Raw genomic sequence first — 22,808 nt, forward strand, 5'->3', positions numbered from 1 at the left:
TTATCATGCAGCCACGTTTTTTTTTCTTCTGTGGGAGAAGACAGCTGTTTACCAGACACCCAAGAGTGTAGCCGCATTATTCATAATTGCCAAAACTCAGAAGCAACCAAGATGCCCTTCAGGAGGTGAATGGATAAGTAAACCGTGGTGCATCCAGACAATGGAATATTATTTAGCACTAAAAGGAAATGAGCTGTTAGACCATGAAAAAACAGGGAGGAAGCTTAAATGCGTACTACCAAGTCAAAGAAGCCAGTCTGAAAAGTCTACATACTGTAAGATTCCAACCCTATGACATTCTGGAAAAGGCAAAACTATGGAGACAGTAAAAAGATGAGTCGTTGCCAGAGGTTGGAGGGGATGGAGGGATGAATAGGCAGAGCACAGAGGACTTTTAGGGACGTGAAGATATTCTGAGTGATACATAATGGTGGATACATGACATTATATGTTTGTCCAAACCCACAGAATGTACACCACCAAGAGTGACCTGTAGTGTAACCTATAGGCTTTGGAAGATAATGATGTGTCAATGTGGGTTCATCAATGGTAACAGATGTCCCACTCTGGTGGGAGATGTTGATAATGGGGGAGGCTGTGCATGTGTGGGGGCAGGGGGTATAAGAGAAATCTCTGTACCTTCCTCTCAAGTTTACTGTGAACTTAAAATGGCTCCAAAAAGAATATAAAGTCTATTAAGAGGAAAAAAAAGAATATAACCGAAGGGGTCCTAAATTTTGGTGAAAACCAAGTCGGGTCTGGACTGGACCCCTCCTTAACTTCCACAGCCTGAGAATGCCTGTGTCAGTCAAATGTTTTTTCTTCATTTTTTCCCCAGATCATTAGGGACCATGATTAAAACAGCTGAGGTGGAGGGGAGAGAGAAGAATCCAGAAAGCTATTTTTTTTAAAAAAACCTCCTTCCAGAACTGTTATGGACTGAATGTTGGTGTCCCCTCAAAAATTCGTATGTTGAAACTCTACCCCCAATATGATGGTATTAGGAGGTGGGGCCTTAGGGAGGTGATTAGGATTAGATGAGTTCATGATGAGGTCATTTATACTTTTTATAAAGTAAAAAAAAATTAATATGGTCTAGGATATTTTATTGTTAATTTTTTGGTTAAAAAACAAGTGAAAAAATTAGTTTATGTTTGTGCATTTTACCTCAATAAACAAAAAAAACAAGATCTAACTCAGAGCCATGCCTTTGAATGATATGCACATACAAGTCATGCGTCACTTAGTGACGGGGACATGTTCTGAGAAATTCGTCATTAGGTGATTTCATCGTTGTGTGAACACCATGGAGTGTACTTACACAAACATAGATGGTACAGCCTACCACACACCTGGGCTCTATTATACTAATCTTATGGGACCACCGGCGAATATGCGGTACGTCGTTGACGGAAATGTCGTTAGGCAGTGCATGACTGTAATATACTCCACTGCCCTCCATCCCTAAGCATGTCTTTTCATTATTTCTTGGACACTGTGCTATTCTCAAGGGTCCAGATGGTGGCAGCAGAGACCAGCATTTTCCTAGAGGGCCCCTAAAGTGGCTCCAGAATGGGATTATCTACCCTGCCAGCTTGCAGGGAGCATCTCTGCACTAACAGATCGCAGAGTCGACATAGAGAAGGCTATCGTGACGCTGTTCTGGATTTATCCACAGCAGTGAATGAAGCTAAGGAGAGGGAGGGGCCACTGAGGTCCAGGACCAGGGGGTGGGATGGAGGAAGCTGCTGAACTACATGGGGTTTGGGGCAGTATTTCCATCCCACTGGGGAAGACAATACATCAACAGGTCTTGAGTGAGTGGCTTCACTTAAAAAATTAACAGTCCAGCTGCGTCCATGCAATGTGTGGCAGAATCCAGTGGCGGAATCCCAGTGTCACTGCGTCTCCTTGTAAATCTTCAGATGCGTGGCCTCAACTCTCTGAGGCTGCTTCTACCTCTGTCAAGTGGAGGAAATAGTTGCTGCTTCATAGTGTTAGTGTGCAGATTAGACGAGATGATATCTATGATGCACTGGGCACACAGTAGGTGCACATTAAATCGGATCTCCCTTCCCAGAGTCTCTCAGATACCGGCCATCTCAAAACCCTTACTCGTGTGTCCTCTCACTGCAGAGGGCAGGCGGAGGTAGTCACTTCGTACACTGTTGGGGACACAATCAATCAGTCTCACCTCTGAGGAGAGAGCTTATTTGTGAGAATTCAAATGCACATCCCCCTCCACGCAGCTCCCAGATGCCAGGATAGGAATAAAGAGTATTGCTGTATAAATACTGAACAAAGAGTTTTATTGTTATAGTAGCAGAAGACAAGAAACAATCTACCTGTGCATGGGACTGCGGCTAGGTAAATAAGATGTTATATCCACAAGGAAATGTTTTGAAAATATTAAAAGGAATATGATGATGTATATGGGCCTCTTTGAAACAATCTTGGATAAATAGGTAAATAGATAGACAGATGACAGATACATAGATAAATGGATACGTACATATATACATAGAAAGATACAAGGATAGGTAGATGATACATACATACATAGATGATAGATACACAGATGCATACATACATACATACATACATAGGCAAGTGGCAGAATAAGGTGCATGGCATGCTCCCATTTCACAAACTAATCTTAAAAGTCACTTGTATATTCACTGACTATCTCAAAGGATAATGTAGGGAGAGGAATGAGGAATCGAGGAATTGGTATAAAAGAGACTCAGTAAGTAACCTTTTCCTCCGAGTATCTATTCTTTTTTTAAAAAAATCTTATTTGTGACCAAACATGCGGATTCATGACCCAAATTCCCCTAGCATAGCCCCCATTGGTCCTAATGACTTTATCCATCAAAATAGTTTTTGCTTTGCAAGCTGGTGGCCACATCCATTTCACAAGCACTCCATGAAGTATGGACCAGTGTGGGTGTGGGCTTTCCATTCTGACTATTAAGCTCTGCTACTTACTAGCTGGGAGAGCCTGGGAAAAACACTTCAGCTCCCCTAAGCCTCTGTTTTCTCGTCTGTGAAACAGGGATAACACCTCGTCATGAGATGGTTGGAGGCTTTAGAAGGTGATGTTTGTGGGTGAAGCTGAGCGCATCACCAGAGACCCAGCTGCGGGTAGGGGCTCTGTCCATGGTGCTGAAGGACTTGCCCCAGAGGCTTGGGAAGGTGGGGGATGTGTGGATAGACATTTGTCCATCAAGACAGGAGAGGAGGAGAAATCGATGAGGCCAGAAACGATCCCCTCCCCACCCACAACCTCTTTGGGAAGTAAGTGGAAGGGAAAAGATGAACAGATGTATAATACACACACACAAATACACAAACACACAGAGACACATATACACACATAGAGACACACAGATACAGACACATGCACATATATACATACACACAAAGATACATACAGACACACAGAGATACAGAAACGCACATGTACACACATAGACACACAGGGACACACAATACATACACACAGAGACACACACACTCACAATATTCACTTTTCTAAGGATGGCTTGGAGCATACCAGCCCCCAAGATGCTCTATGAATGGAAGGTTTCATGACTGAACACATTCAGAAAATGCTGCCTGTTATAACCTACCCCCTGACCCCTGCCTTCACAATTAAAGGCTCCTGAAGGGAAATAAACAAACAAAAACACTTGCTTTATAATTTATTCAGTGAACAAAATCTTGTCTCGGCACCTACCATGCACCCAGCACTGTTCTATGTGATAGTAAATTGGAGTCCAGCATTTCCCAAGTTACTTGAACAGGGGACCCTGTTTTCTCCAAGCACCTTATCAATATTCCCTTGAAGCTACATTCTCCAGGACATGCTTTGGGAAATGGGGTGTCGAGAGTTTAGCTAAGCTACTCTGTGGTGTTGCTGCCTTGTCATCCATTTTATTTGGCCAAGTGGCCTGTGGGGGGCCTTGCACTGACCCCAGCCCCCTCATGCAAGCACCTGCCCTAGGCAGCAGTCCCAGGAGTCACAAGCAAATGTACATTCCCGCTATGATCTCCCCAGCAGCCCTTCTGAGCAAGTCTCCCCTACTTCCCAGCGCCTGTATGCCCTCGACACCTCCTAGATAAGCCCCTCCATGGGGTTCACCAAAACCCCACTCTTATGGTTTGAATTGGCCAATCTAGCCCTAGCCCATGGACCCCAAAGCACCCCACCAATGGACCATAAAAAGGCCATGTGCCCCAGGTCCTGCCTCTCTGGCTGCACTGTACCTTGACCTCCCATGCGGCCCCTCAAGACGTGCTGGGACTTCCTCCAGGACCTGTGAGTCATAAACTTCTCTATTTCCATTTCTCTTGTGGTCTGTTATTGAGCTGTGACCCACCATCCAGCACCCTGTGCTCCACTTAAGTGTTCATTTAACGGAGTCATGACATGGGGACACACAGAAGACACCTTCCCAGATAAACGCTGCATTCAACTGGGAAAGAAGCTGGATAGAGAATCCCCTCTCTCTCGTCCCACGTCCGTCTGGCTTCCACTCCCTTGAGACCCCACCTATCCAGACGCCTGCCTGTTCCTCCTTCCCCACCCCCAGGACTTTCTCCACATCAATCCCTGTCTGTGTGTCGCTCCCCTCCCACCTGCACATTAGAGGGTGAGCTCCGGGGGGGCAGACCATGCCTGTCATGTTCACCAATGTGTCCTCAGGGCTTGGCTGGTCTCCGGCACATAGTCGTGCTCAACAAACATAAACGAGGATGTGGGCGGTGGACATGATGGAAAGAGTATGAATTTTGGGGCTTTGGGTTCAGATTCGTTCTACCGTTTTACACACGGTGCTCTTGGGCGAATTGCATCATCTCCTTGTACCAGTTTCATCACCGGCAAAGAAGGAGTATTGCCAATACCACAGGGCCGTTGTGAGGATCCGGTTAAGTCGGGGAATGAGGAAGCCAGCACGGTGCCTTGCACCAAAGCAAGAACTAAATAAATGGCAGCAGACATAATTCCTACTACCACCAATGCCACGGGTGGCAGAGTGGAGAGTGGAAAGGTTGCCGACTTCACTTGCCCTCGATTTACCCATCTTTGCAATGGCTGGACGGCTGCAGTGTAGGCTTGTTATAAGGACTACGTGGCAGGTTCCAAAAGAAAAGAACATACATTTCTTTCTTTACCCGAGCACCCAAAGCGGTGCCTGGAATTATTCAATAAATATTTGTTGGAGGAGTAAGAGAAGGGGTGAGTGAATGAACACACGTGTGCACGAACAAATGGATAAAATGCACAACGTGACGTGACAGCAGAAGTCCACCCGTTCAACCAGGTTTCCAGCGCTTGCTCTACGTGCGGATGGTGGAGCCCTGTTGCAGGGGCACTGAATGAGAATCCCTGGGGGAGCTCCCAGGCATCCGCCTGCTCGGCGATGCCCCCTGCATCCTGGGCCCATGGAAGCTCAGGCACAGCCTGCCCACATGCAGAGCAGCTGTTCCCTCCTTTGCTCTGCCTTCCCAAGTGGAGAAGGAACTGTCTGGGCTCACCTCTCCATCCTGACTTTACTCTGGGGCAGGTGGCTTCCACACCAGGGCGGTCGTCAAAACCACCTGGAAAGCTCACTGACAGGCACAGCCTCAGGCTCCACTCTCGACTTACAGAATCAGAATGCAGAGGACGGAGTCTGCCCTGGAACCCGCGTCTTAACAAGTTCTTGGGGGACAATCGGACACATTCTTTCTTGACCTGGTTCATGGGCAGACCCCTTGGGCATCGTAGGGCCCTACAGTCTTCCCCAATTGCAATTCGGGGTGTTTATGCCACAGTCCACTCTATCCCACAGTTTACCTTCCGGAACCAACTCCACCAGCTGAAAGAGAAAACCCCAATGTATTGGGTCTGTAAGTTGTAAAGACCCTGCTTTGGGGTCCTGTAACCAAGCACAATAGATTTCCCTGCCTCTGGGTTTGGGGGTGCATGTCTGACTCTGAAGGTCACACACAGATACACACACACACACACACACACACACACTCACACATCCCTCCAGCCAACTGTTTCATACAACACGAAGCCCCAGTGTTGCCAGAACTTCTGATTATCCCAAGAGACACCAGAAATCCAGATTTTTGAGCCAGCCCTGATGGCCTAGCGGTTAAATTTCGGCACGCTCCACTTCAGCGGCCTGGGTTTGGTTCCCAGGGCCAGAACCACACCACTCGTCTGTCAGTTGCCACGCTACGGTGGCGGCTCACATAGAAGAACTAGAAGGACTTACAACTAGAATATACAACCATGCATATGGTTGTATATTCTATATTTTCCCTATTTCTATATTTTCCCTCCCAAAGACCCCTCCTGGGTCTTTGGGAGGGAAAAAAAGGAACAGAAATCCAGATTTTTAATGTAATACCTTCCAATTCAAAATTATGGCTCAAGATCATGAAAAGGAGACAAAGGTTACTAATGTGGGCTTCCAAAACCTTAATTCTCTCTTTATTTTTTTTTCAGCTTTATTGAGGTATCCTTGAGAAATTATAAGACATTTAAAGTGTACATCATGGTGATTGGATATATGTATACATCATGAAAGGATGCCCCCTATCTAGCTAATAGTTAACACATCCATCACCTCACATATTTCTTTTTTTTTTTTTGGTGAGAACTTAATTTTCTTTAATCAGTGCTAAAAAGAGAATTGGACACTGGAGGCCCATAGACCAAAATCGGCCACAGATGTGTTTAGGTGGGTTCACTCGGGGCTTTAAAAAGTTTTTGTGTCAGTTGCCCACACTAAAAAAAATTGTTTCGGGGGACAGGCCCTGTGGCACAGCGGTTAAGCGCTCCTGCTCTGCTTTGGCAGCCCAGGTTCTCAGGTTCGCTCGCGGGCGTAGACCAACACACCGCTTGTCAAGCCATGCTGTGGCGGCATCCCATATAAAGTGGAGGAAGATGGGCACGGATGTTAGCCCAGGGCCAATCTTCCTCAGCAAAAAGAGGAAGATTGGCAACAGATGTTAGCTCAGGGCTAATCTTCCTCACCAAAAAAAAGGGGGGGGGATTTCCCATTTTAAAAAAATTCCTAATTTCAGATCTCTCCTGGAAAATCAGAAGACCTGGCAGGGCCAGGTCCACAGTCCCCCGTGCAGAGTTGGCTGGGCCAAGCAGCAGCTGCCCACTGCAGACTGACTGCCTCCCTGATCACCTCGCTCGTTCCCGTCGCCCACCCGAGCCCCTGGGAGAATCTGAGCTTGAGGTTCACAGACAAAACTTTTAGGCCAGGAGGACAGAAACACAGTGGAGCCACCACGAGATGAAGCCGGGAAGGCAGCCACGTGGTAGAGGGGCCAGGAAAGGCAGCTTTGCTGCAGGAAGGAAGGGGGAGTGTTCACGCCCTGAGAAGAGAAAGCTGCCAAGGGCTGTAGACGCTCCTTCCATTTAATTCAGTGGTTCTCAATGGGGGCGATTTTGCCCCTCACCCAGGGGACACTGGGCAGTGTCTGGAGACATGTTTGGTTGTCACTGGTGGAGGAGGGGGGCTCCTGGCATCTAGTGGGTGGAGGCCAGGGATGCTGCCCAACATCCTACAGTGCACAAGATGGCCCCACACCAAAGAATGGTCCAGCCCCTACTGTCACTAGTGCTTTAGTTGAGAGAGCCTCATCTACTTCCTGCAGGGCGTCAGTTCTCCCCATGCGCACACCCTCACCAGTGTTAATGTCTGATGGTACCTGTGTGTGAAACAAATACACAAGGATGATGTGAATGAGCAGTTTCCTGGGATGAAGAAACATTTAATTCGAGCCCTGCAACACAGCACAGGCTGGATGGGCAGCCTATCATGGGGACTGAGAGGGCGGGCTCTGAGGCCGGGAGGTCAGTTTAGAGCCCAGCTCCACATACCAGCTGTGTGACTTGGGGCAAGTTAATTAACCTCCCTGTTGCTTGGCTTCCCCATGCATAAATGGAGACAGATAGTAAAAGTTGGGAGGCGTGGATGAGTTAATCTACATACAGGGCTGAGAATAGTGCCTGACACATGGTAAATACTCCAGGAGCATGAACTATTATTATTATTGCTATCATCGTGTATAATTGTTTGTGACATTGTGGGTAAACATACATCTCTACAGTCTCACTCCAGTCTTTCTGGAAAGCATCAGGACATCAGTAATGATAATATTAACTAACAATAACTAAGGGACATTCGTCTAAGTACATGGTCATGTTAGCTCATTGAATTGTATACTATTTATTAAGCAAAGTAAATCCCTATATTAAGTGAGGTAAACTGAGGTTCAGAGACGGTGAGTATCGCTCCCTGGCGGAGCTGAGATTTGAGCCCCGGCTCCTACGCTGCATTACACTCCTTCCTGGGAAAGGCATTAGCTGTCAGTGACTGAGCACCAGGCTCGTACAGACACCCCGGGGTATCCCTTGAAACAGTCATGTGACACAGGAATGCTCTTCTTTGCACAGAGGAGGAACCGGAGGGTCAGAGGGGTTAGTTCGCTTGACTGGGGTCACGGAGCCTATATATGGCAGAGTGGAAACTGGCCCTAAATCTTTCTTGCCCGGAGTGTGAGCTCCTGCCACCGCCTTCTGAGGTAGGGAGAGGACGCGGCAGGGGTGAGAGCAGGCTCCATTCTGGGCTGGTGCAAGAAACCAACCACTTGCTTCCAAGTGACAGGGCACCTCCCACCAGGCTCCCACAACTCCTCCTCCCCCTCCCTCCCTCTCCCCCGCCTCCGATAGCCCTCAAGGTCAGCGCTGGACAGAGGGGGCGGGCAGGCACTGGGCAATGTCTCTTCGCTGACCGTGCCCTCTCGGGACAAACAGATTCGCCCCTTCCTCCCTCCCTCCTTTGAAGTGATCTGAGACCCAGAATAAACTGAACCATGTCAACCGATTTCCAAGCCAGGCGATAGCCACTTGAGAACATGCTTTTCTGACCTAGTCACACCCAAGACGCTCTAATAAATCCTCCCAGGGAGTCACGCCCCCGCCCGCCAGGTGGCCAGCCATGACCTTGGTTTTGAGCCCCTCATTCTCCACATGACGACCTGAGGCTCCGAGGTGGGAGTGATCTGCTCAAGGATAGCAGAGCCCCAGGTAGCAGGTTCAGGGCTGGAACTGGAAATCTCGCTTTCGCCTCCAACTCCCTCCCTGCCATTAACCCCTCTCTTTTCCTGCGGAGGTAAAGGGAACATGGGGTCCCCTCCTCCAACCTTCTTCAGCAAAATCATGGCTGCCCAGGCAGGGTGAAAATGCATACCCCTTGGCAGGGCTCCTTCTCCCACAGCACAGCCCACCGCAGCCTCCCCAGATCCCAGGGACACGGGTCTCCAGGACTCTGGCTGTGGGGCCCAGGACGCTGGAATTGGCATCACAGGGCCCCATCCTGATGAACAACCTACTGGCAGCCCTCGCCTCACAGGACTGCGACACAGATGCTGTAAGACTGTGTCCATGAGGTACATAGCAGCGCCTATAGGAAGCACCTGACAACTGTCAAAATCCTTGTCCTCACCCCCTAGCCCCTCAGCTGGCTCCTCTCGTTAGACACCTGTAGCAGGGACAACTGTCTGCCCCCCCAAGTCCCTCTTCCTCCCTCCACAGTACAGTTCTGTCGCTGAGAAGTAGCAGCCCTGCCAGCGACATTTCCAGCCTCCTCTGCTGGGGTTGTGACCCTGTGGTTGCTCCGCCCCCCTTAGTGGCGTGTGAGCAGGGGAGACTGCGCATTTCCAGGCCAAGTCTTCCAAGAAGTTGGATGCAGGCAAGGGCTTCAGGGGCTGGTGGAGGAAACCACGGATAGAAGCGTGGGCCCCTCACTCGCTGTGTGGAGGAGAGCTACTTGCCACTGTCCCATGAGCCCGGAACGACCTGTGTTAATCCCCCAAGGCTGTGGGATTCCTTTGAAAAGCTGCAGTAAGCTGGTCTTACTCTAAACAACCGGCCCCAGTTCCTCACAAGCCTGGACACGTGACAGCCAGCCCTCTGGGGCCCAGAGCCCACTGCGGCGACCTGGTCAGGTCACTCTTCCCGAACAACAGCCCGGTCTGCACCCAGGTGTGGGTGTGGACTCCGACAGCCGCTGGGGCCGCTGCCTCTGTCCGTGGGCCTGGCCCTCGGCCGGTGTCCCCTCCGCAGCGCCCGCTGGCGGGAATCCCTCCGTGTACGCTCTTGCCCATCTCCCTCCGAACTCAAGAACCACGCACAGCAGGGACAATCGGACAGTGCCATTTATTTCCCCCGGCCCCTCTCCTACCGCGCCCAGGCTAGGAACGAGAGACGGGCACCCCCTTCTCTGAGGGGCACGCTTGTAACAGGGGCGAGTTCTGCTCCATCACTGCTCCGCTACCCCAGATCCAGGAGCGGGAGGAAGGGCTTGGGCGAGGAAAAACCATGGGACCCGAGGGGGAGAAGAGAAAACATAACGGGTGGGAGGGGTCAGGGGGCGGGTAGGATTAAAAGAAAACTCTAAAAGGAAAAAGGACCCCTCTTTCCCTTCCCTCCCTGGGGCCTCTCTAAACGGAAAAGGCCCGATTTCTCTCCATCCTCGCAACTCCCCCAGCCGGTGGGGGAAGAGAAAGAGGCAACAAGGGCTTTCGCCCGTGGGTTCTCTCGTGTCTTGGTCTGTCTAGTCACACATTGTCTATCTCGGGCTCGGCCGAGAACCTACAAGGGGCAGGCCCGGCGCAGGGCGGGGGCGGGACGCGGGCGGGCGTGGCCTGGGCGCCGAGGGAGCTGCCCAGCGCCCCTCCCCCAGGCCCCCCGCGCCCCGCGGACCGCGCGCCCGGGGAGGGGGGGAGCCCGCGACGCCGCCGCCGGCCCGCAGCACCCCTCTGCCCGTGTCTCCCCGGGACTCTGGGTCCTGCCGTCGTCCCCGCCAAGCCCGAGGGGCCCTGCCCCCCCGGGCCCCCGCCCCTACCGGCCCTCCCCGCCGCGGCACTCGCTGCACCGGCCGGCGGCCTCGTCTTCGTCCTCGTCCTCCCCGCCGGCCCGGTAGTAGCTCTGTCCGCAGCGGCTGCAGACCGAGGGCGCGCCCACGGCGTGGACCTTCTTGTGTCTCCGCAGCGCGGCGCCCTGCACGAAGCCCTCGCCGCACTCCACGCAGATGTGCGCGGGCTCCTCGCCCCCCGCCGCCCCGAGCCCGTCCCCGTGCTGGGCGCGCTGGTGGGCCAGGAGCCCGGCCCCGTGCCCGAAGCCCTTCCCGCACTCCACGCACACGTATGGCTTGGGGGCCGGGGCGCGCCGCGAGCGGGGCCCCGGCGCCTTGGCCCCCGCGCCCGCCACGGCTGCGGCCGCCGCGGCCCCCTCGCCCGGCGCGCCCACCACGATGATGCCCTCGCCGTCGCCCACCGGGATGGCGATCTCGCCGTCCGCCGCCGCCGCCTCCTCGGGCGCCTTGGCCCGGCGCACGCTGGCTGCCAGCACCTTGGCCGCCACGCCGGGCCCCGACAGCTCGGGGTGCAGCCGCAGGTGGCGCGCCAGACTCTTGGGCTGGCTGAAGCCGCGGCCGCAGCGCGGGCACACGAAGGGCTTGAGGCCGCTGTGCGAGCGCCGGTGCTTGGCCAGGCTCTTGCTCTGCGTGAAGCTGCGGCCGCAGTCGGGGCAGGCGTAGGGCTTCTCGCCCGTGTGGATGCGCTGGTGCTGCATGAGGTTGGAGCTCCAGCTGAAGCGCTTGCCGCACTCGGAGCAGGCGTAGGGCTTCTCGCCCGTGTGGATGCGCCGGTGCTGCACCAGGTGCGAGCTCTGCGAGAAGGTCTTGCCGCAGTCGCTGCAGGCGTTGGGCCGCTCACCCGTGTGCGTGCGCTGGTGCCGCGTCAGCTTGGACCAGTGACTGAAGCTCTTGCCGCACTCGTTGCAGATGTAGGGGGCCGGCGGCCGCGGCCGGGGCGGGGGGCCGGCCGGGGGCGCCGACTGGGGCGGGGACAGCTTGGTCGGGGGCCAGCTGGGGACGTCGTCGTCATCCATGATGAGGATGTCCACTGGAAGGCAAGAGGGGGCAGGGGAGGCAGGTCAGAGAGAGGCCAGGCTCGACAGAGGGCCCGTCCAGGCGCGAGGGCGGTCTAGGGCCATCCGCGCTGGGGGCTTCAAAGGCTCTGCCACCTGCTACTGTGCGCAGCCTCGGGGACCTCACTCACCTCTGTGCGCCTTCTCAGGCTCCCCTGTGACACCTCGGAGAGCGGCTGGGCCGAGTCAGCGCCCCGCTCTCTGCACAGAACCGGCCCTAGGCACATGGCCCATCAGTCTCCAGCCCCTTACCCACCCTATTCGCCTCAGAGCAGCCACCACTCCCTGGCATTTTCCTAAACATTGGTCTGTTCACTACCCATTCCTCAGGACTTTTCCTTCACGGCTGTTTCCCCCACATCTAAAACAATGCCTGAGACACAGCAGGGACTCCAGACATGTCTGTCCATCCCTATGGAGGTCTAGGGAAGGCTCCGAGGAAGAAATGACACCTGTAACACAAAGCACCAGGCTGGGGACTGGGAGGTTCCCAGGCCCACGGTTAAGGGCTCCAAGGCAGGGGGCGCGCAGAGCCAGCCCAGAATGCGGCGCGGGGCGTCGGACCCCGGCCCAAGGACAATGGGCTGCAGCACCCTGAAGGTGTGCAAGCCCGAGAGTGACGGGGTCACATCTGGGCTCTAGGAAGACTATCCTGACTGAAGGGTGGAGAAGAGAGAAGGAACCACTCAGGCCAGCCGGGGAGTCCTGCCCCCCATTAACCGGGAGTGCAACCCCCACACGACGTAGCCTCTACTACAGACGTCCTCGCACTGGCCCTTGGTTCTGTGAGTCCGTCTGCCCAGTGGGGCTTTGCTCTTGCGGTCTGCAAACTGAGGACACCACCACTTACCGGCTGCCCAACAAAGCCTTTCACACATTTGCACCACGCCTGGTCCTGAGCGGTCTCCCAGGATAAATGGGAGCCTGCCACCTCCCCAACTTGCACAGCTCCGAGTCTGGTCTGTGTGCACCTTAGATGACTTTTGGTCTCCGCAACCGGCTGGGCCTCAACTACAGAATCAGACGGCATGGGAGCCTCAACCCGGGACGCCCGCCTGGCGTGGGCCAAGCCCCCTGGGTCTCCGGTCACGCCCTCGGAGCACAGCACAGGCCCCTGGGTCTCCGGCCCCCGCCCCTGGGGAACAGCCCCGCCCCCTGGGTCTCCGGTCACGCCCCATCCTGGCCCCGCCCCCGGCTCGGGAGCCCCAGGAGCACCCCAGGCTTGTTTCCCTCCAAGCGTGACCCACCAACACCGTCTTCCCGCTCCCCCCTCCCTAGACCGTAGGTCCCACAGGCGCAGCACACAGCGCTCACACTGTCCCTGAGAAAACGTTGGCAAACGTGCAAAGCAGGGTTCTCAGGTACCGAGGGCGGCGCTATGAACTTAAGCCTCACTGCCTTTAAGTCCTGTGAGGCGGGCGCTATAGAATTCGGGTCTTCACAGGCGAGGACACCGAGGCACCGGGAAGAGGAATCGGGACATGGAAGCAGCAAAGCCGAGATGTGCCCGGCAGTCTGGCTCCCGGACCGGCCGTGCCGAGCCCCCGGCCCAAACAGCACCCACTCTCCCAGGGTAGCGCTCCTCCAACGGGCCCCGGGACCAGCTGCATCAGAGCTAGCACGGGGCTTAGCAATGTTCTTGTTCCGGGGGGTGGGGGGGGCAGCCCTCTGAGATTTAACATGCCCCCAGGTGACTCTGACGCACCTGAACTTTGGGGTCCACTACTCTAAGGCATCTGGCCTGCACTGGGATGTGGAATCATCTGGGTAGGAAGTCAGGAAGGCACGGGGGAGGGGCTTCTGAAGAGATGGCAGGGGGCCCATTCTGGGTCAACAGAAAGCAAGAAACGGAGTTGAAAGCAGATTACGTAGAGATGCAGAGACAGCCAAGAGTAAAAGGCTGGACCTGGGGGCTGGGGCAGTGTGGCCGGGCAGCAGGGGCGGTGGGCGGGGAGGAGGCCTGCGCTCCGCGGCAAACAGCCTTCCACCTCGCTCACTACTAGCGCTGTAGTCCCTCAGTTAAAACAAACATTTTGTTTTCAAAGTTGTCAGCACAGAACGTTTAACAATACCCCCTGTGATTCAGCTATGAAGAGCATTTACACTCAGAGGACACGAATTCTCAATACAGACCACTAAAACTTGTGAAACACCTGTGACTAAGGCAGGGGCGCTGGGGTGAGCTGAGCCCTCCATCCTCAGGTCCCGGAGCAGCTGGCGGCTGTCACATCTGCAACCGGCAAAGCAGGGCGAGGCCTGAGCGCCCCATCTAGAATCAGGGAGAGAAAGCCTGCAGCCCCCAGCGGAAGGGCTGCCGCCTGCACGCTTGGAAGGGAGGAGGGCGCGACCGGGCGCCGGGCTTGCGCAGCCTCAGCCTGTACGACTTTCTGCCGGCGGCTGGTTTACCGCACACACGGCTTCTTTTTTAATTGCAGGAGGGTTTAATTACTCTGGGAGGCGGGTCCCGGTGTCTCCGCGGAGCCGCCGCCGCGCATCTCCGCGCGAGTGCCGGAATCCGCGCCAGCGCGGTGTGCCCCGAGCCACTCGGGTGGGAGTCGGGCCTCGCGTGGATGCCAAGGGCCGGCCGCGGGCCTGGTACCAAGTCAGCAGTCATAGAGGATAGGAGGCTAGCAACTTTTCCGCCTCACGGTGTTCTTTTTAAAGAACTCAAGGAATTCCCGAAAACGGAAGAGCACAGTGAGCCAGCACAAAGCATTCAGTCAATAAAAAGGACAGAAATGAGGAGTGAGCGCTTCGATGACGTTAACAGCTACCCTTCCAGGGATGGGAGGGGGTGTCCCAGCCACCAGGCCCCGTGCTGGCGGACAGCCCCACAGCAGACAATAACACTGTCCCTCCCGCTGAAGGAGGGCTCGGCTAGGGCCGGGAGGGGGTCCCGGGTCCTGCAGTATTGGGCCCAGAGGCGTCCTGCCACCCATGCAGCCCCGAGATCCCCCCCACCCCACCCCACCCCCTTGGCAACCATAACCTCTGGGGCCACGGGGACCTGCTGTTTTATTCGATATTAACCTTTTGGTTGTAAAACACATGTCAGATGCAGAGAGCCCCACAAATGGAATGCAGAGCTAAATACAATAAACACAGGAAGACAAATGCTCTAGTCAGGACACAGGACTTGGCCGCCCACCGGGGGGCCCCTGTGCCCTGTCCCGACTGCACCCCTCCCAATCCCGAAAGTAACCACCCTTGGGACTTGAGCAGTAACCACGCCCTTTCACGTCTTCATGGTTCTGTCACCCAAGCACGAACTCCCAGACACTACCGTTTGGTCCATTACTTTTTAATTCGCCACGTCTTTAAGTCTCTCTCAATCCACAAGTTCCCCGTCTCTTGCCTTTCCTTAAAATTTTTTGGGTTTTTGAAGAACCCGAGCCACGCGGCCCGTCTGGCTTTTGCTGACTGCACACTCCTAGTGTGGTTTAGCAGGTGCCTCTGTCCCCTGTATCTGCTGCCAGTTAGCCGCTGGACCCCCAGGCTTGCTCAGGCTCCGCGGGGCCCCTGCAGTCATTCTGAAGGTGCAAGCCTGTCCTTTCACCCAAGGCACAAGATACCTCGTTGTCTCTCTGTGTGATGTCAACAGCCACTCTCAATGCTCAGATCTACTGAGCCATTGGGGGGTGCAAAATGGGGCTGTTCTGTTGTGTCTTCTGCATTCAGCAGCTGGAATAACTTCTAGAGGTGTTTCTATCATCTGCTAGTTGGTACTGGGTGGTAAATTTCATATGGTTTTGGCAGGATAAATGCTCAATTTCCTTATTTGCCCAGTTTTCAAGATAAAGAATTGGTTGCCTACCATCCTCAAAGAAAACCAAGTAGTCTTTAGTTTCTTAACACTATTATGAACTCATGGATTTAAACATATTAGGTGGGTTTCAATCCACTGCCATCATTATGGTACTGAAGTTAAATGTCCCATCTTCAGCCACTGGGAGCCTCTTCAAGTGGGCTCTGAGGCCCTTGGACAGGACCCTAGTGGTCCTTCCCCAATACCCAGCCTCACAAGGTGTTCCAGGTTCATCTACACTTGCTGCCCCAGACCTGCAACTGGCTGTTTCTCCAAGAGGCCCTGGTTTCTTTCAGTAGGAAAGGGTATTTCAAGACCAAAATCTGGAAATGATCATTGTTTTTTTAAGGTAAAATACCTATGAGTTCACACTGACACTTCCCATACAAATTCAGGCCTACAGGTTTTTATTTGGCCTTTTCTATGTGACCTCTGCATCTCCCTTCTTCAAAAGGGGAGGAGAGAGTTTGAGTACCCCATAATTACTCATTCACTGACCCCAGAGTACAGTTTCTAGATAACCATTCTAATTCCACCATGGCCAATTATGATTCCTGAGACAGCAAATCAAGAACTGTTTTGCAGGGGCCAGCCCGGTGGCATAGCAGTGGAGTTCTCGTGCTCCGCTTTGGCTGCCCAGGGTTCACCGGTTCGGATCCTGGGCGCCGACCTACTCACCACTCATCAAGCCATGCTGAGCTGGCGTCCCACGTAGAAGAGCTACAACTCTACAACTATGATACACAACTGTGTACTGGGGCTTTGGGGAGAAAAGAAAAAACAGGAAGATCGGCAACAGATATTAGCACACGGCCGATCTTCCTCAAAAAAAAAAAAACAAAAAGAACTGTTTTGCATACTCCCGTTCCCTCACTGATTTCACAGCCACACCTGCACTGCCTGGTGTACTGTCCTGACCTACCTCACCTCTCTCAGCCGCACCCCCTCACCATCCGGCTCCCTCCAGCCATCATGGCTGTCTGAAGCTCACTTGCTAAGATTCCTCAGGAAGGGCCCATGAGAACACCATTGACTGAGCTCCTGCTGTGTCCCTGGAACTCGGAGGTCAGTGTTGCTGAATAGGAGAGCCTTGGCTTACCCTTTTTCCTTGGGAATCGTAACTAGCACTCCATTTTCTTCCGGCAGGAAGCTTCGTAACAAAGGCTGGCAACAACCGCATCTCCTCTGCCTTATGAGTCATTGGCGCTTTTCGCCCAGATGCCCCAAGGGTTTGCTCCTTTCTCTGACATCCAGTGACCTGAATGGAATGTCTTGTTCCTCTGAGCTGATGTTCTCAGACCTCTGATTTCTCTTTCAATCCCCGACGTTCGCATCTCAGGAACGTCCTCTGGATTTAGTTTTCACTACGCATTCTCTTCCTCTGCTCTGGACTTCTCCCAGGACGACTCCTTCTCGTCGCTGGATTTTCTGGGCCTAACTTCAATATTTTTTTTACTGTTTTAATCTTTCGTTTCTTTTTTATTTTAAAATGTCCCTCCTTTTCAACTCCGCTTTTTCCTAAGGAACATCCTAAGGGACAATGTGTGGTTTTCATTCACTCTTGAGTCCCTTCTCCTTCAGTCTTCCTTTTGAAATGACTTTGATCATATTTCTAACTCGCCACCCCGGGTTCTGGCCCCTCTCTGAGCTGTTCTAATTTTTCCAGGGGGTTTGAACTCAGTATTTTCCTGTTGCTCATTTTTGTAAGTTTTCCTGAACTTTCAGGAGGAGGCTGGGTTCCGGGGGGCATTTCTGACTTCTCAGAGCTCCCTCTTCCCAAGTCCTCACATCACAGCTAACATGTAACCTGCTCTCCTGGGGTTCCTGGCTCAGCAGCCACCCCCCTTTTTATCTGGACCTTCTCTTTCCTTCCTCCCTGTGGTCAAGGAAAGGGGTCCCACTCAATCGTGAGTCCCGTCCCGGCAGGCTTTGTTCCGAGTGGGTCCTGCCCTGGCAGGGCGTCTACCTGGCTGGTGTCAAGAGCCCGGTGGCCCCAGGCTGCTCCAGCCCCTCAGACCTTCCTGCCGCCCCTCACTCCCGGCTCCTGGTCTGGACAGAACACCTCCATCGTCAGTGCTGGCCTCAGCGTGACCACCCCCCAGGCCTTCTGGGGAACACCCGCGGGCTGTAATACAAGGGCTCATTCTCGCTCCCCTCCAGCCCGACGCTGACACCACACTGGTCTCTGGCTGTTGGTTTGTCCCCATCCAGCTGTATTTGGGGCTCATGAGGACAGCTTCGCACCTAAGGGACGCTGTCGTCAGTGCAGCCCACAGGATGTGGGTTTGCCACATGGTTGCTGCTTTTCTACGTGGGGGTCTAGGAAGATTCAAGGGCTGCCATCATCCCGGGCTCAGACAGAGCATTTTTGGGAGCCAGAGGGAGGTCAGAACCCCGCCCCCATGGGTGATTTCCAGAACACCAGCTAAGAACTCTTTCTTGTTGGGAGAGCTCTCCCTCCCTCCTCACGATGAGAATTTTTTTTTTTATTTATGTATTCACTTTTTGGATTGCTTCTCTCTCTGAATGCCCTGCAGCTAAGGCTCCAGGACAGGCCTGGATGGTTCTCCTGCCCCACCACTGCCAGACTCCACGCCTCTCTCCCTCCCCCCTGGGAACTCCATGCTGGGGCCATCAGGAGAAGGGGCCTGGAGGGAGCAGGTCAGGAAGCGCTGAACTGGCCCTGGGGCAGCAGGTCTCGCCTCCTTGGGGTCATCAATTCGCCTGTGAAGCAGTGTAGAGACTCTGACTGTCCTGTCCCCCCAAAGTGGCTCCTGGCTGCCTCACCCTGGACATGTGGTCCAGCCTCTCTCTGCACAGCACCCTCTGATCAACACCCCCACCTTGCAGGGTATCTGAGAATTCCATCAGATGATACACCGGAAGCGCCTATCAAGTATCGGCCACTGTTAGCCACAGTTAACAACAGCATTCCCTTGGACAATCTGGACATCCTTCCCACAAATACTCAAATACAGGGAAAAAATTATAAATTCCTGAGGTCCCACAAACACGCTGGGTAAGTCCATCTCATCTGAGAGAAAAATGGCCTTCTTAGTTCTCTGCAGTCTCACAGTCACCGACCTCCCCGAGAAGCACCATGCCAGGCAGTCGACCACCCCCTCCCAAGAAGTGCGCTTCCAACTGTGGGTCACGGCCCAGAAGCGGGGTCACCTCGATTCAGTGGGTGATGGCTGGCATTCAGAAGAATGGAACAGAGGGCAGGAGAAGAAAAGAAAATACGGCACGTGCTGTCAGTAAGGTAAGGATTGTTCTGTGAACCTTTATTTCGGTCCCACATAAATAAGCATGTGGTGCTGTGGGATTGTGCAGGCCCAGGAAAGGGCCACATAAAGGACTTCCGGTCTTGACAGCAATGGGAAGACCACGCCCTGGGTGTTCTAGAGCCCACTCATCCGAACGGAGGGAGCCGAGGCCTGCCGCAGGTGAGAGACACGGTGTCCCTCTCCACCATGTCTCTTAAGGTGCCTTCTTGTCATCGGGGTAGGGAGGTTCAAACTTGTGGGGGCAGAGAGGGCTAGAATCTCCTTCAGACAACATCTTATGCTGAAGTCCAACCTGCTGGAGCCCACCAAGCCCACCTCCTCGCCCACCCCTGCGGCCCCACCACCTGGCCCATGGTCTCCAAGGAACACCAGAGCTAAGCCACCAGCCCTGGGGAAGGAGCCTCGGCCTACGACAGCCTCCAGCCTGGGGAGAGTGTGCCCACAGCTCCTGAGCAGCTGGCCACGTCCAGGGAAGGACAGTGTGCCACAGGGCTCGGGGTCCCGTCCCCCACAACGGCCACAGCAAGCTCTCTAAAGCACTCCCATGCCCCTCTGGACGCCCTTCTCTGTGTGGGCACACTGCAGGGTGCTGCCCACAGCTGGTCCCAACTCCCCCCAACCTGAAAATCCCAAGCATGGGGCTGAGCCAGGATAAGCCAGTCGTGGTGACCCCCCAGGCCATCTCCCTATGTCACATGTCCCCAATCTGGCCAGTGAGACCCAAGCTGGGGGCTGACGGAGACCAAGACGCCAGCAGAGAAGCCCTGCACCCCTCCTCCCGCCCTGCCCTGCCCTTCCTCCAGTTTCACGTCCAGGAGGACGTGACGGCTGGAGCTCAGGCACCATCTCAGGAGTGTGGGGCGACCAGGATGGCACAGAGAAGGCCGCCCAGGGCCTGGACATCACTGGCTCGAGGAAACAGCTGAATTAACCAACCCTGGAACCAGCCCACCCCACAGAGCTGCTCCAGACCATCACACATCCTTTTGGGTGGGTTCCCTACTAACGGGCAGCTGAGAGGGTCCCACCGGTCCCACCATGCTGCCTCGTCTCCTTCCTCAAGCTCTCCACTGGGCCTTGCTCCACGGCCAGCCACTGCCCTCTCCATCCGGTGACCCACATTTTCGGCTGGCAGCCCCTTTCTCAGCAAAGCCTACCCTGACTCCGACAAGGTGCACCCTCTGGTGAGGTGGTCTTCACTGGAATCCCCGTTGTGACACTGAACGAGTTAGGGCTCCCAACCCGGCCATGAGCCTTGTGGAGGCAGGGACATCAGGCACGTGTGTCCCCGGCCCCTCACTCACAGAGGAGGTGACATGGGGACACTGGACCAGAGCTGGATGAATGGAGGGCACAGCTCCGGGAAGAAAGCCCAGGAAGGGCAGGAGCTGCGAGGGTGTGAGGCAGGTACGTGCCTGGCCTGCTGAGGACCAGAGCGCGCATCCATGCTGGGGACGATGTGCCAGGTGGGCGTGGGCCAGGGTAGCGGTGCAGGGTGGGGATACCACTTGGGGATGATCCAAGACTTCGCCTCCATTCCACAAGGCTCAGGCTGGCGACCGTGGACAAGGGTGGACGCAGGGAGGTCAGTGCAGTCAGCAATCCAGACGTGAGGCAACGGCCACAGCTGGAGCCGAGTGAACACATTCTGGACGCACTCTGAGTGGATGCGCTGACGGGCCGGAAGTCAGGTGTGCGGGCAGACGGAGCCCAGCAGACTCCAGGGCGGCTGTCCCAGCCTCCGTCTCCAGCGTCGTCTGTGACCTCCAGGGTTGTCTGGACCTCCAGCGTCGTCTGTAACCTCCAGGGTCATCTGTGACCTCCAGGGTCGTCTGGACCTCCAGCATCGTCTGTAACCTCCAGGGTCGTGTGTAACCTCCAGGGTCGTCTGCACCACAAGGCTGTGACTCGGGGCTGGGCATCACGCCCACCTTCTCCTCAGAGCTCCAACCAGCACTCCCGTCTCCACAAGCCGCCACCCTCCTCTTCTTCCCCCTCAGCCATTCCTCCCGGCAGAGGCAGTGAGAGCGCATCCAACTACCCCTCTGTGGGGCCTCGGAGGCGGACTTGACTCAGCAGGCAGCGCTGGCAGAGGCTCCAGGCTCCTCTGTGCTGGGATGGGAGCCCTGCAGGTTGACCTTCCTCCACCTGAGTGGAGCCTGCTCACCAATCCAGGCCGTGCTCCTTCCCATGGAGCCCAGACTGTGCCCCAACGCGCCCCCTCCATGAGCCTGCCCTGCCCCGCAGACCCCCATCCCTCACCAACAGGCCAGAGGGAAACGGTCTGTGGGAGCACTGGCCAGGCCAAGCCCTGCTGCTCTCCCGCCAGACGTCAGCCAGGGGTCTCAGGGCAGGAGTCAACACTGTCACCTCACAGGAGGTGCCAAGCACAGGCGGGGCCCAACAGGGCAGGCCCAGAACAACGGGACGCACAGCTGCTTAGAAGCATCCAGGCCACACGGCTCACTCGCTCAACGAAGAGGATGTCACCATGTGATGGCACCGCAGCCGGGATGGCCGGAGCAGAGATTTCCAACAGAGTCCCGAGGCGGGAGGGGGAGGGGAGAGCCCGGTGGACAAGGAGGACGGGAGAACCCACTGGTACTTTTTCAAGGTTTTATAAGGAGAATGAATTGTGAACGGATGACTTGTAAAATTAACAACGTACTCAAAGGCAAACATACATTTTGGGGACATTTTAACAAAGGCTGGGTATTAGATGGTATTAAGGAATAACATTTTGTTAGGTGAGGTAAGCATTTTGTAGTTGCTGTTGTTGTTGTTGTGTTTTGTTTTGTTTTTTGTGAGGAAGCTCAGCCCTGAGCTAACATCTCCTGCCAATCCTCCTCTTTTTGCTGAGGAAGACTGGCCCTGGGCTAACATCCATGCCCATCTTCCCCCACTTTATATAGGATGCCACCACAGCATGGCTTGACAAGTGGTGCATCGGTGGAGCCCGGGATCCAAACCGGTGAACCCCAGGCCACCGCAGCAGAGAGTGCGCACCTAACCACTACGCCATTGGGCCGGCCCCCTGTTGTTGCTTTTTAAAGAATCCTTATCTGTTGGAGAATTTATGAATGAAATGACAATGATATAAGGTCTGGGAATTTCTTTAAAATACTCCTGGGGGAAAAAAACACACAACGGGCACAAAGGATGAAGTTAAGACTGGCAAAGTGCTGCTAATCGCTGAAGCTGGGCCCATAGGGGAAGTCATTATACCGTCTACTGATGTCTGACATTTCATAATGAAACAGATTTTAAAATTGATTTTAAAAGGCTAAAGGCCAAGGAAGTATGACAGGGGAGGAGGAGGGGGCAGAGGGGTAACACGGGGAGGGATGGGCGATAGGTCCTCACCCGCTGAGGCAGCCGGGGGTCGAGGGGCTGTGCCCACTGGCTGTGAGCCCTCGGCAAAGCACCCAGCCTGTCTCAGTTTCCTCTCTGCAACCGCGGCCGCCTCAGGCCTGCCCGCAGGCAGCTTCTCTTCATTCTCCTTCAGCAGATCTTAGAAATAAATAAATAGAAGAGGGCCAAAATCTATCCCCAACCTCCGTCCAGGTCCTCACAACCTTTCTCTTGGATGACTATAGTACGCTGGCTCAGGGAATGCAAACTCAGTGCCTGTTTTGTAAAATTTTATTGGCACACGGCCACACCCATTTGTTCCCATACTGCCTGTGGTGGCTCTCGCACCCCAAGG

The 22,808-nt window shown here is 54.6% G+C and overlaps 1 protein-coding gene across 8 annotated transcripts in view; it reads right to left on the reverse strand.

The window, feature by feature from the left end:
• Positions 1-10,218: 10,218 nt before the first annotated feature.
• The window catches only part of ZNF787 (zinc finger protein 787), a 29,243-nt gene continuing 16,653 nt past the window's right edge, over positions 10,219-22,808 (reverse strand). For 6 of the 8 annotated variants that reach the window (XM_058530414.1, XM_058530413.1, XM_058530418.1 and 3 more), the window contains 2 exons: positions 22,466-22,612; positions 10,219-11,985 (listed from right to left, as the gene is read on the reverse strand). In XM_058530414.1, the coding sequence (XP_058386397.1) occupies positions 10,922-11,985; positions 22,466-22,612 (1,211 nt within the window). In that variant the 3' untranslated portion in view covers positions 10,219-10,921. The remainder of the gene's footprint in view (positions 11,986-22,465; positions 22,613-22,808) is intronic. The other 2 variants (XM_058530420.1, XM_058530421.1) reach the window with 1 other exon arrangement.

This window comes from Diceros bicornis, chromosome 34, assembly GCF_020826845.1.
Source record: "Diceros bicornis minor isolate mBicDic1 chromosome 34, mDicBic1.mat.cur, whole genome shotgun sequence".
In the NCBI taxonomy this organism is placed as follows: domain Eukaryota; kingdom Metazoa; phylum Chordata; class Mammalia; order Perissodactyla; family Rhinocerotidae; genus Diceros; species Diceros bicornis.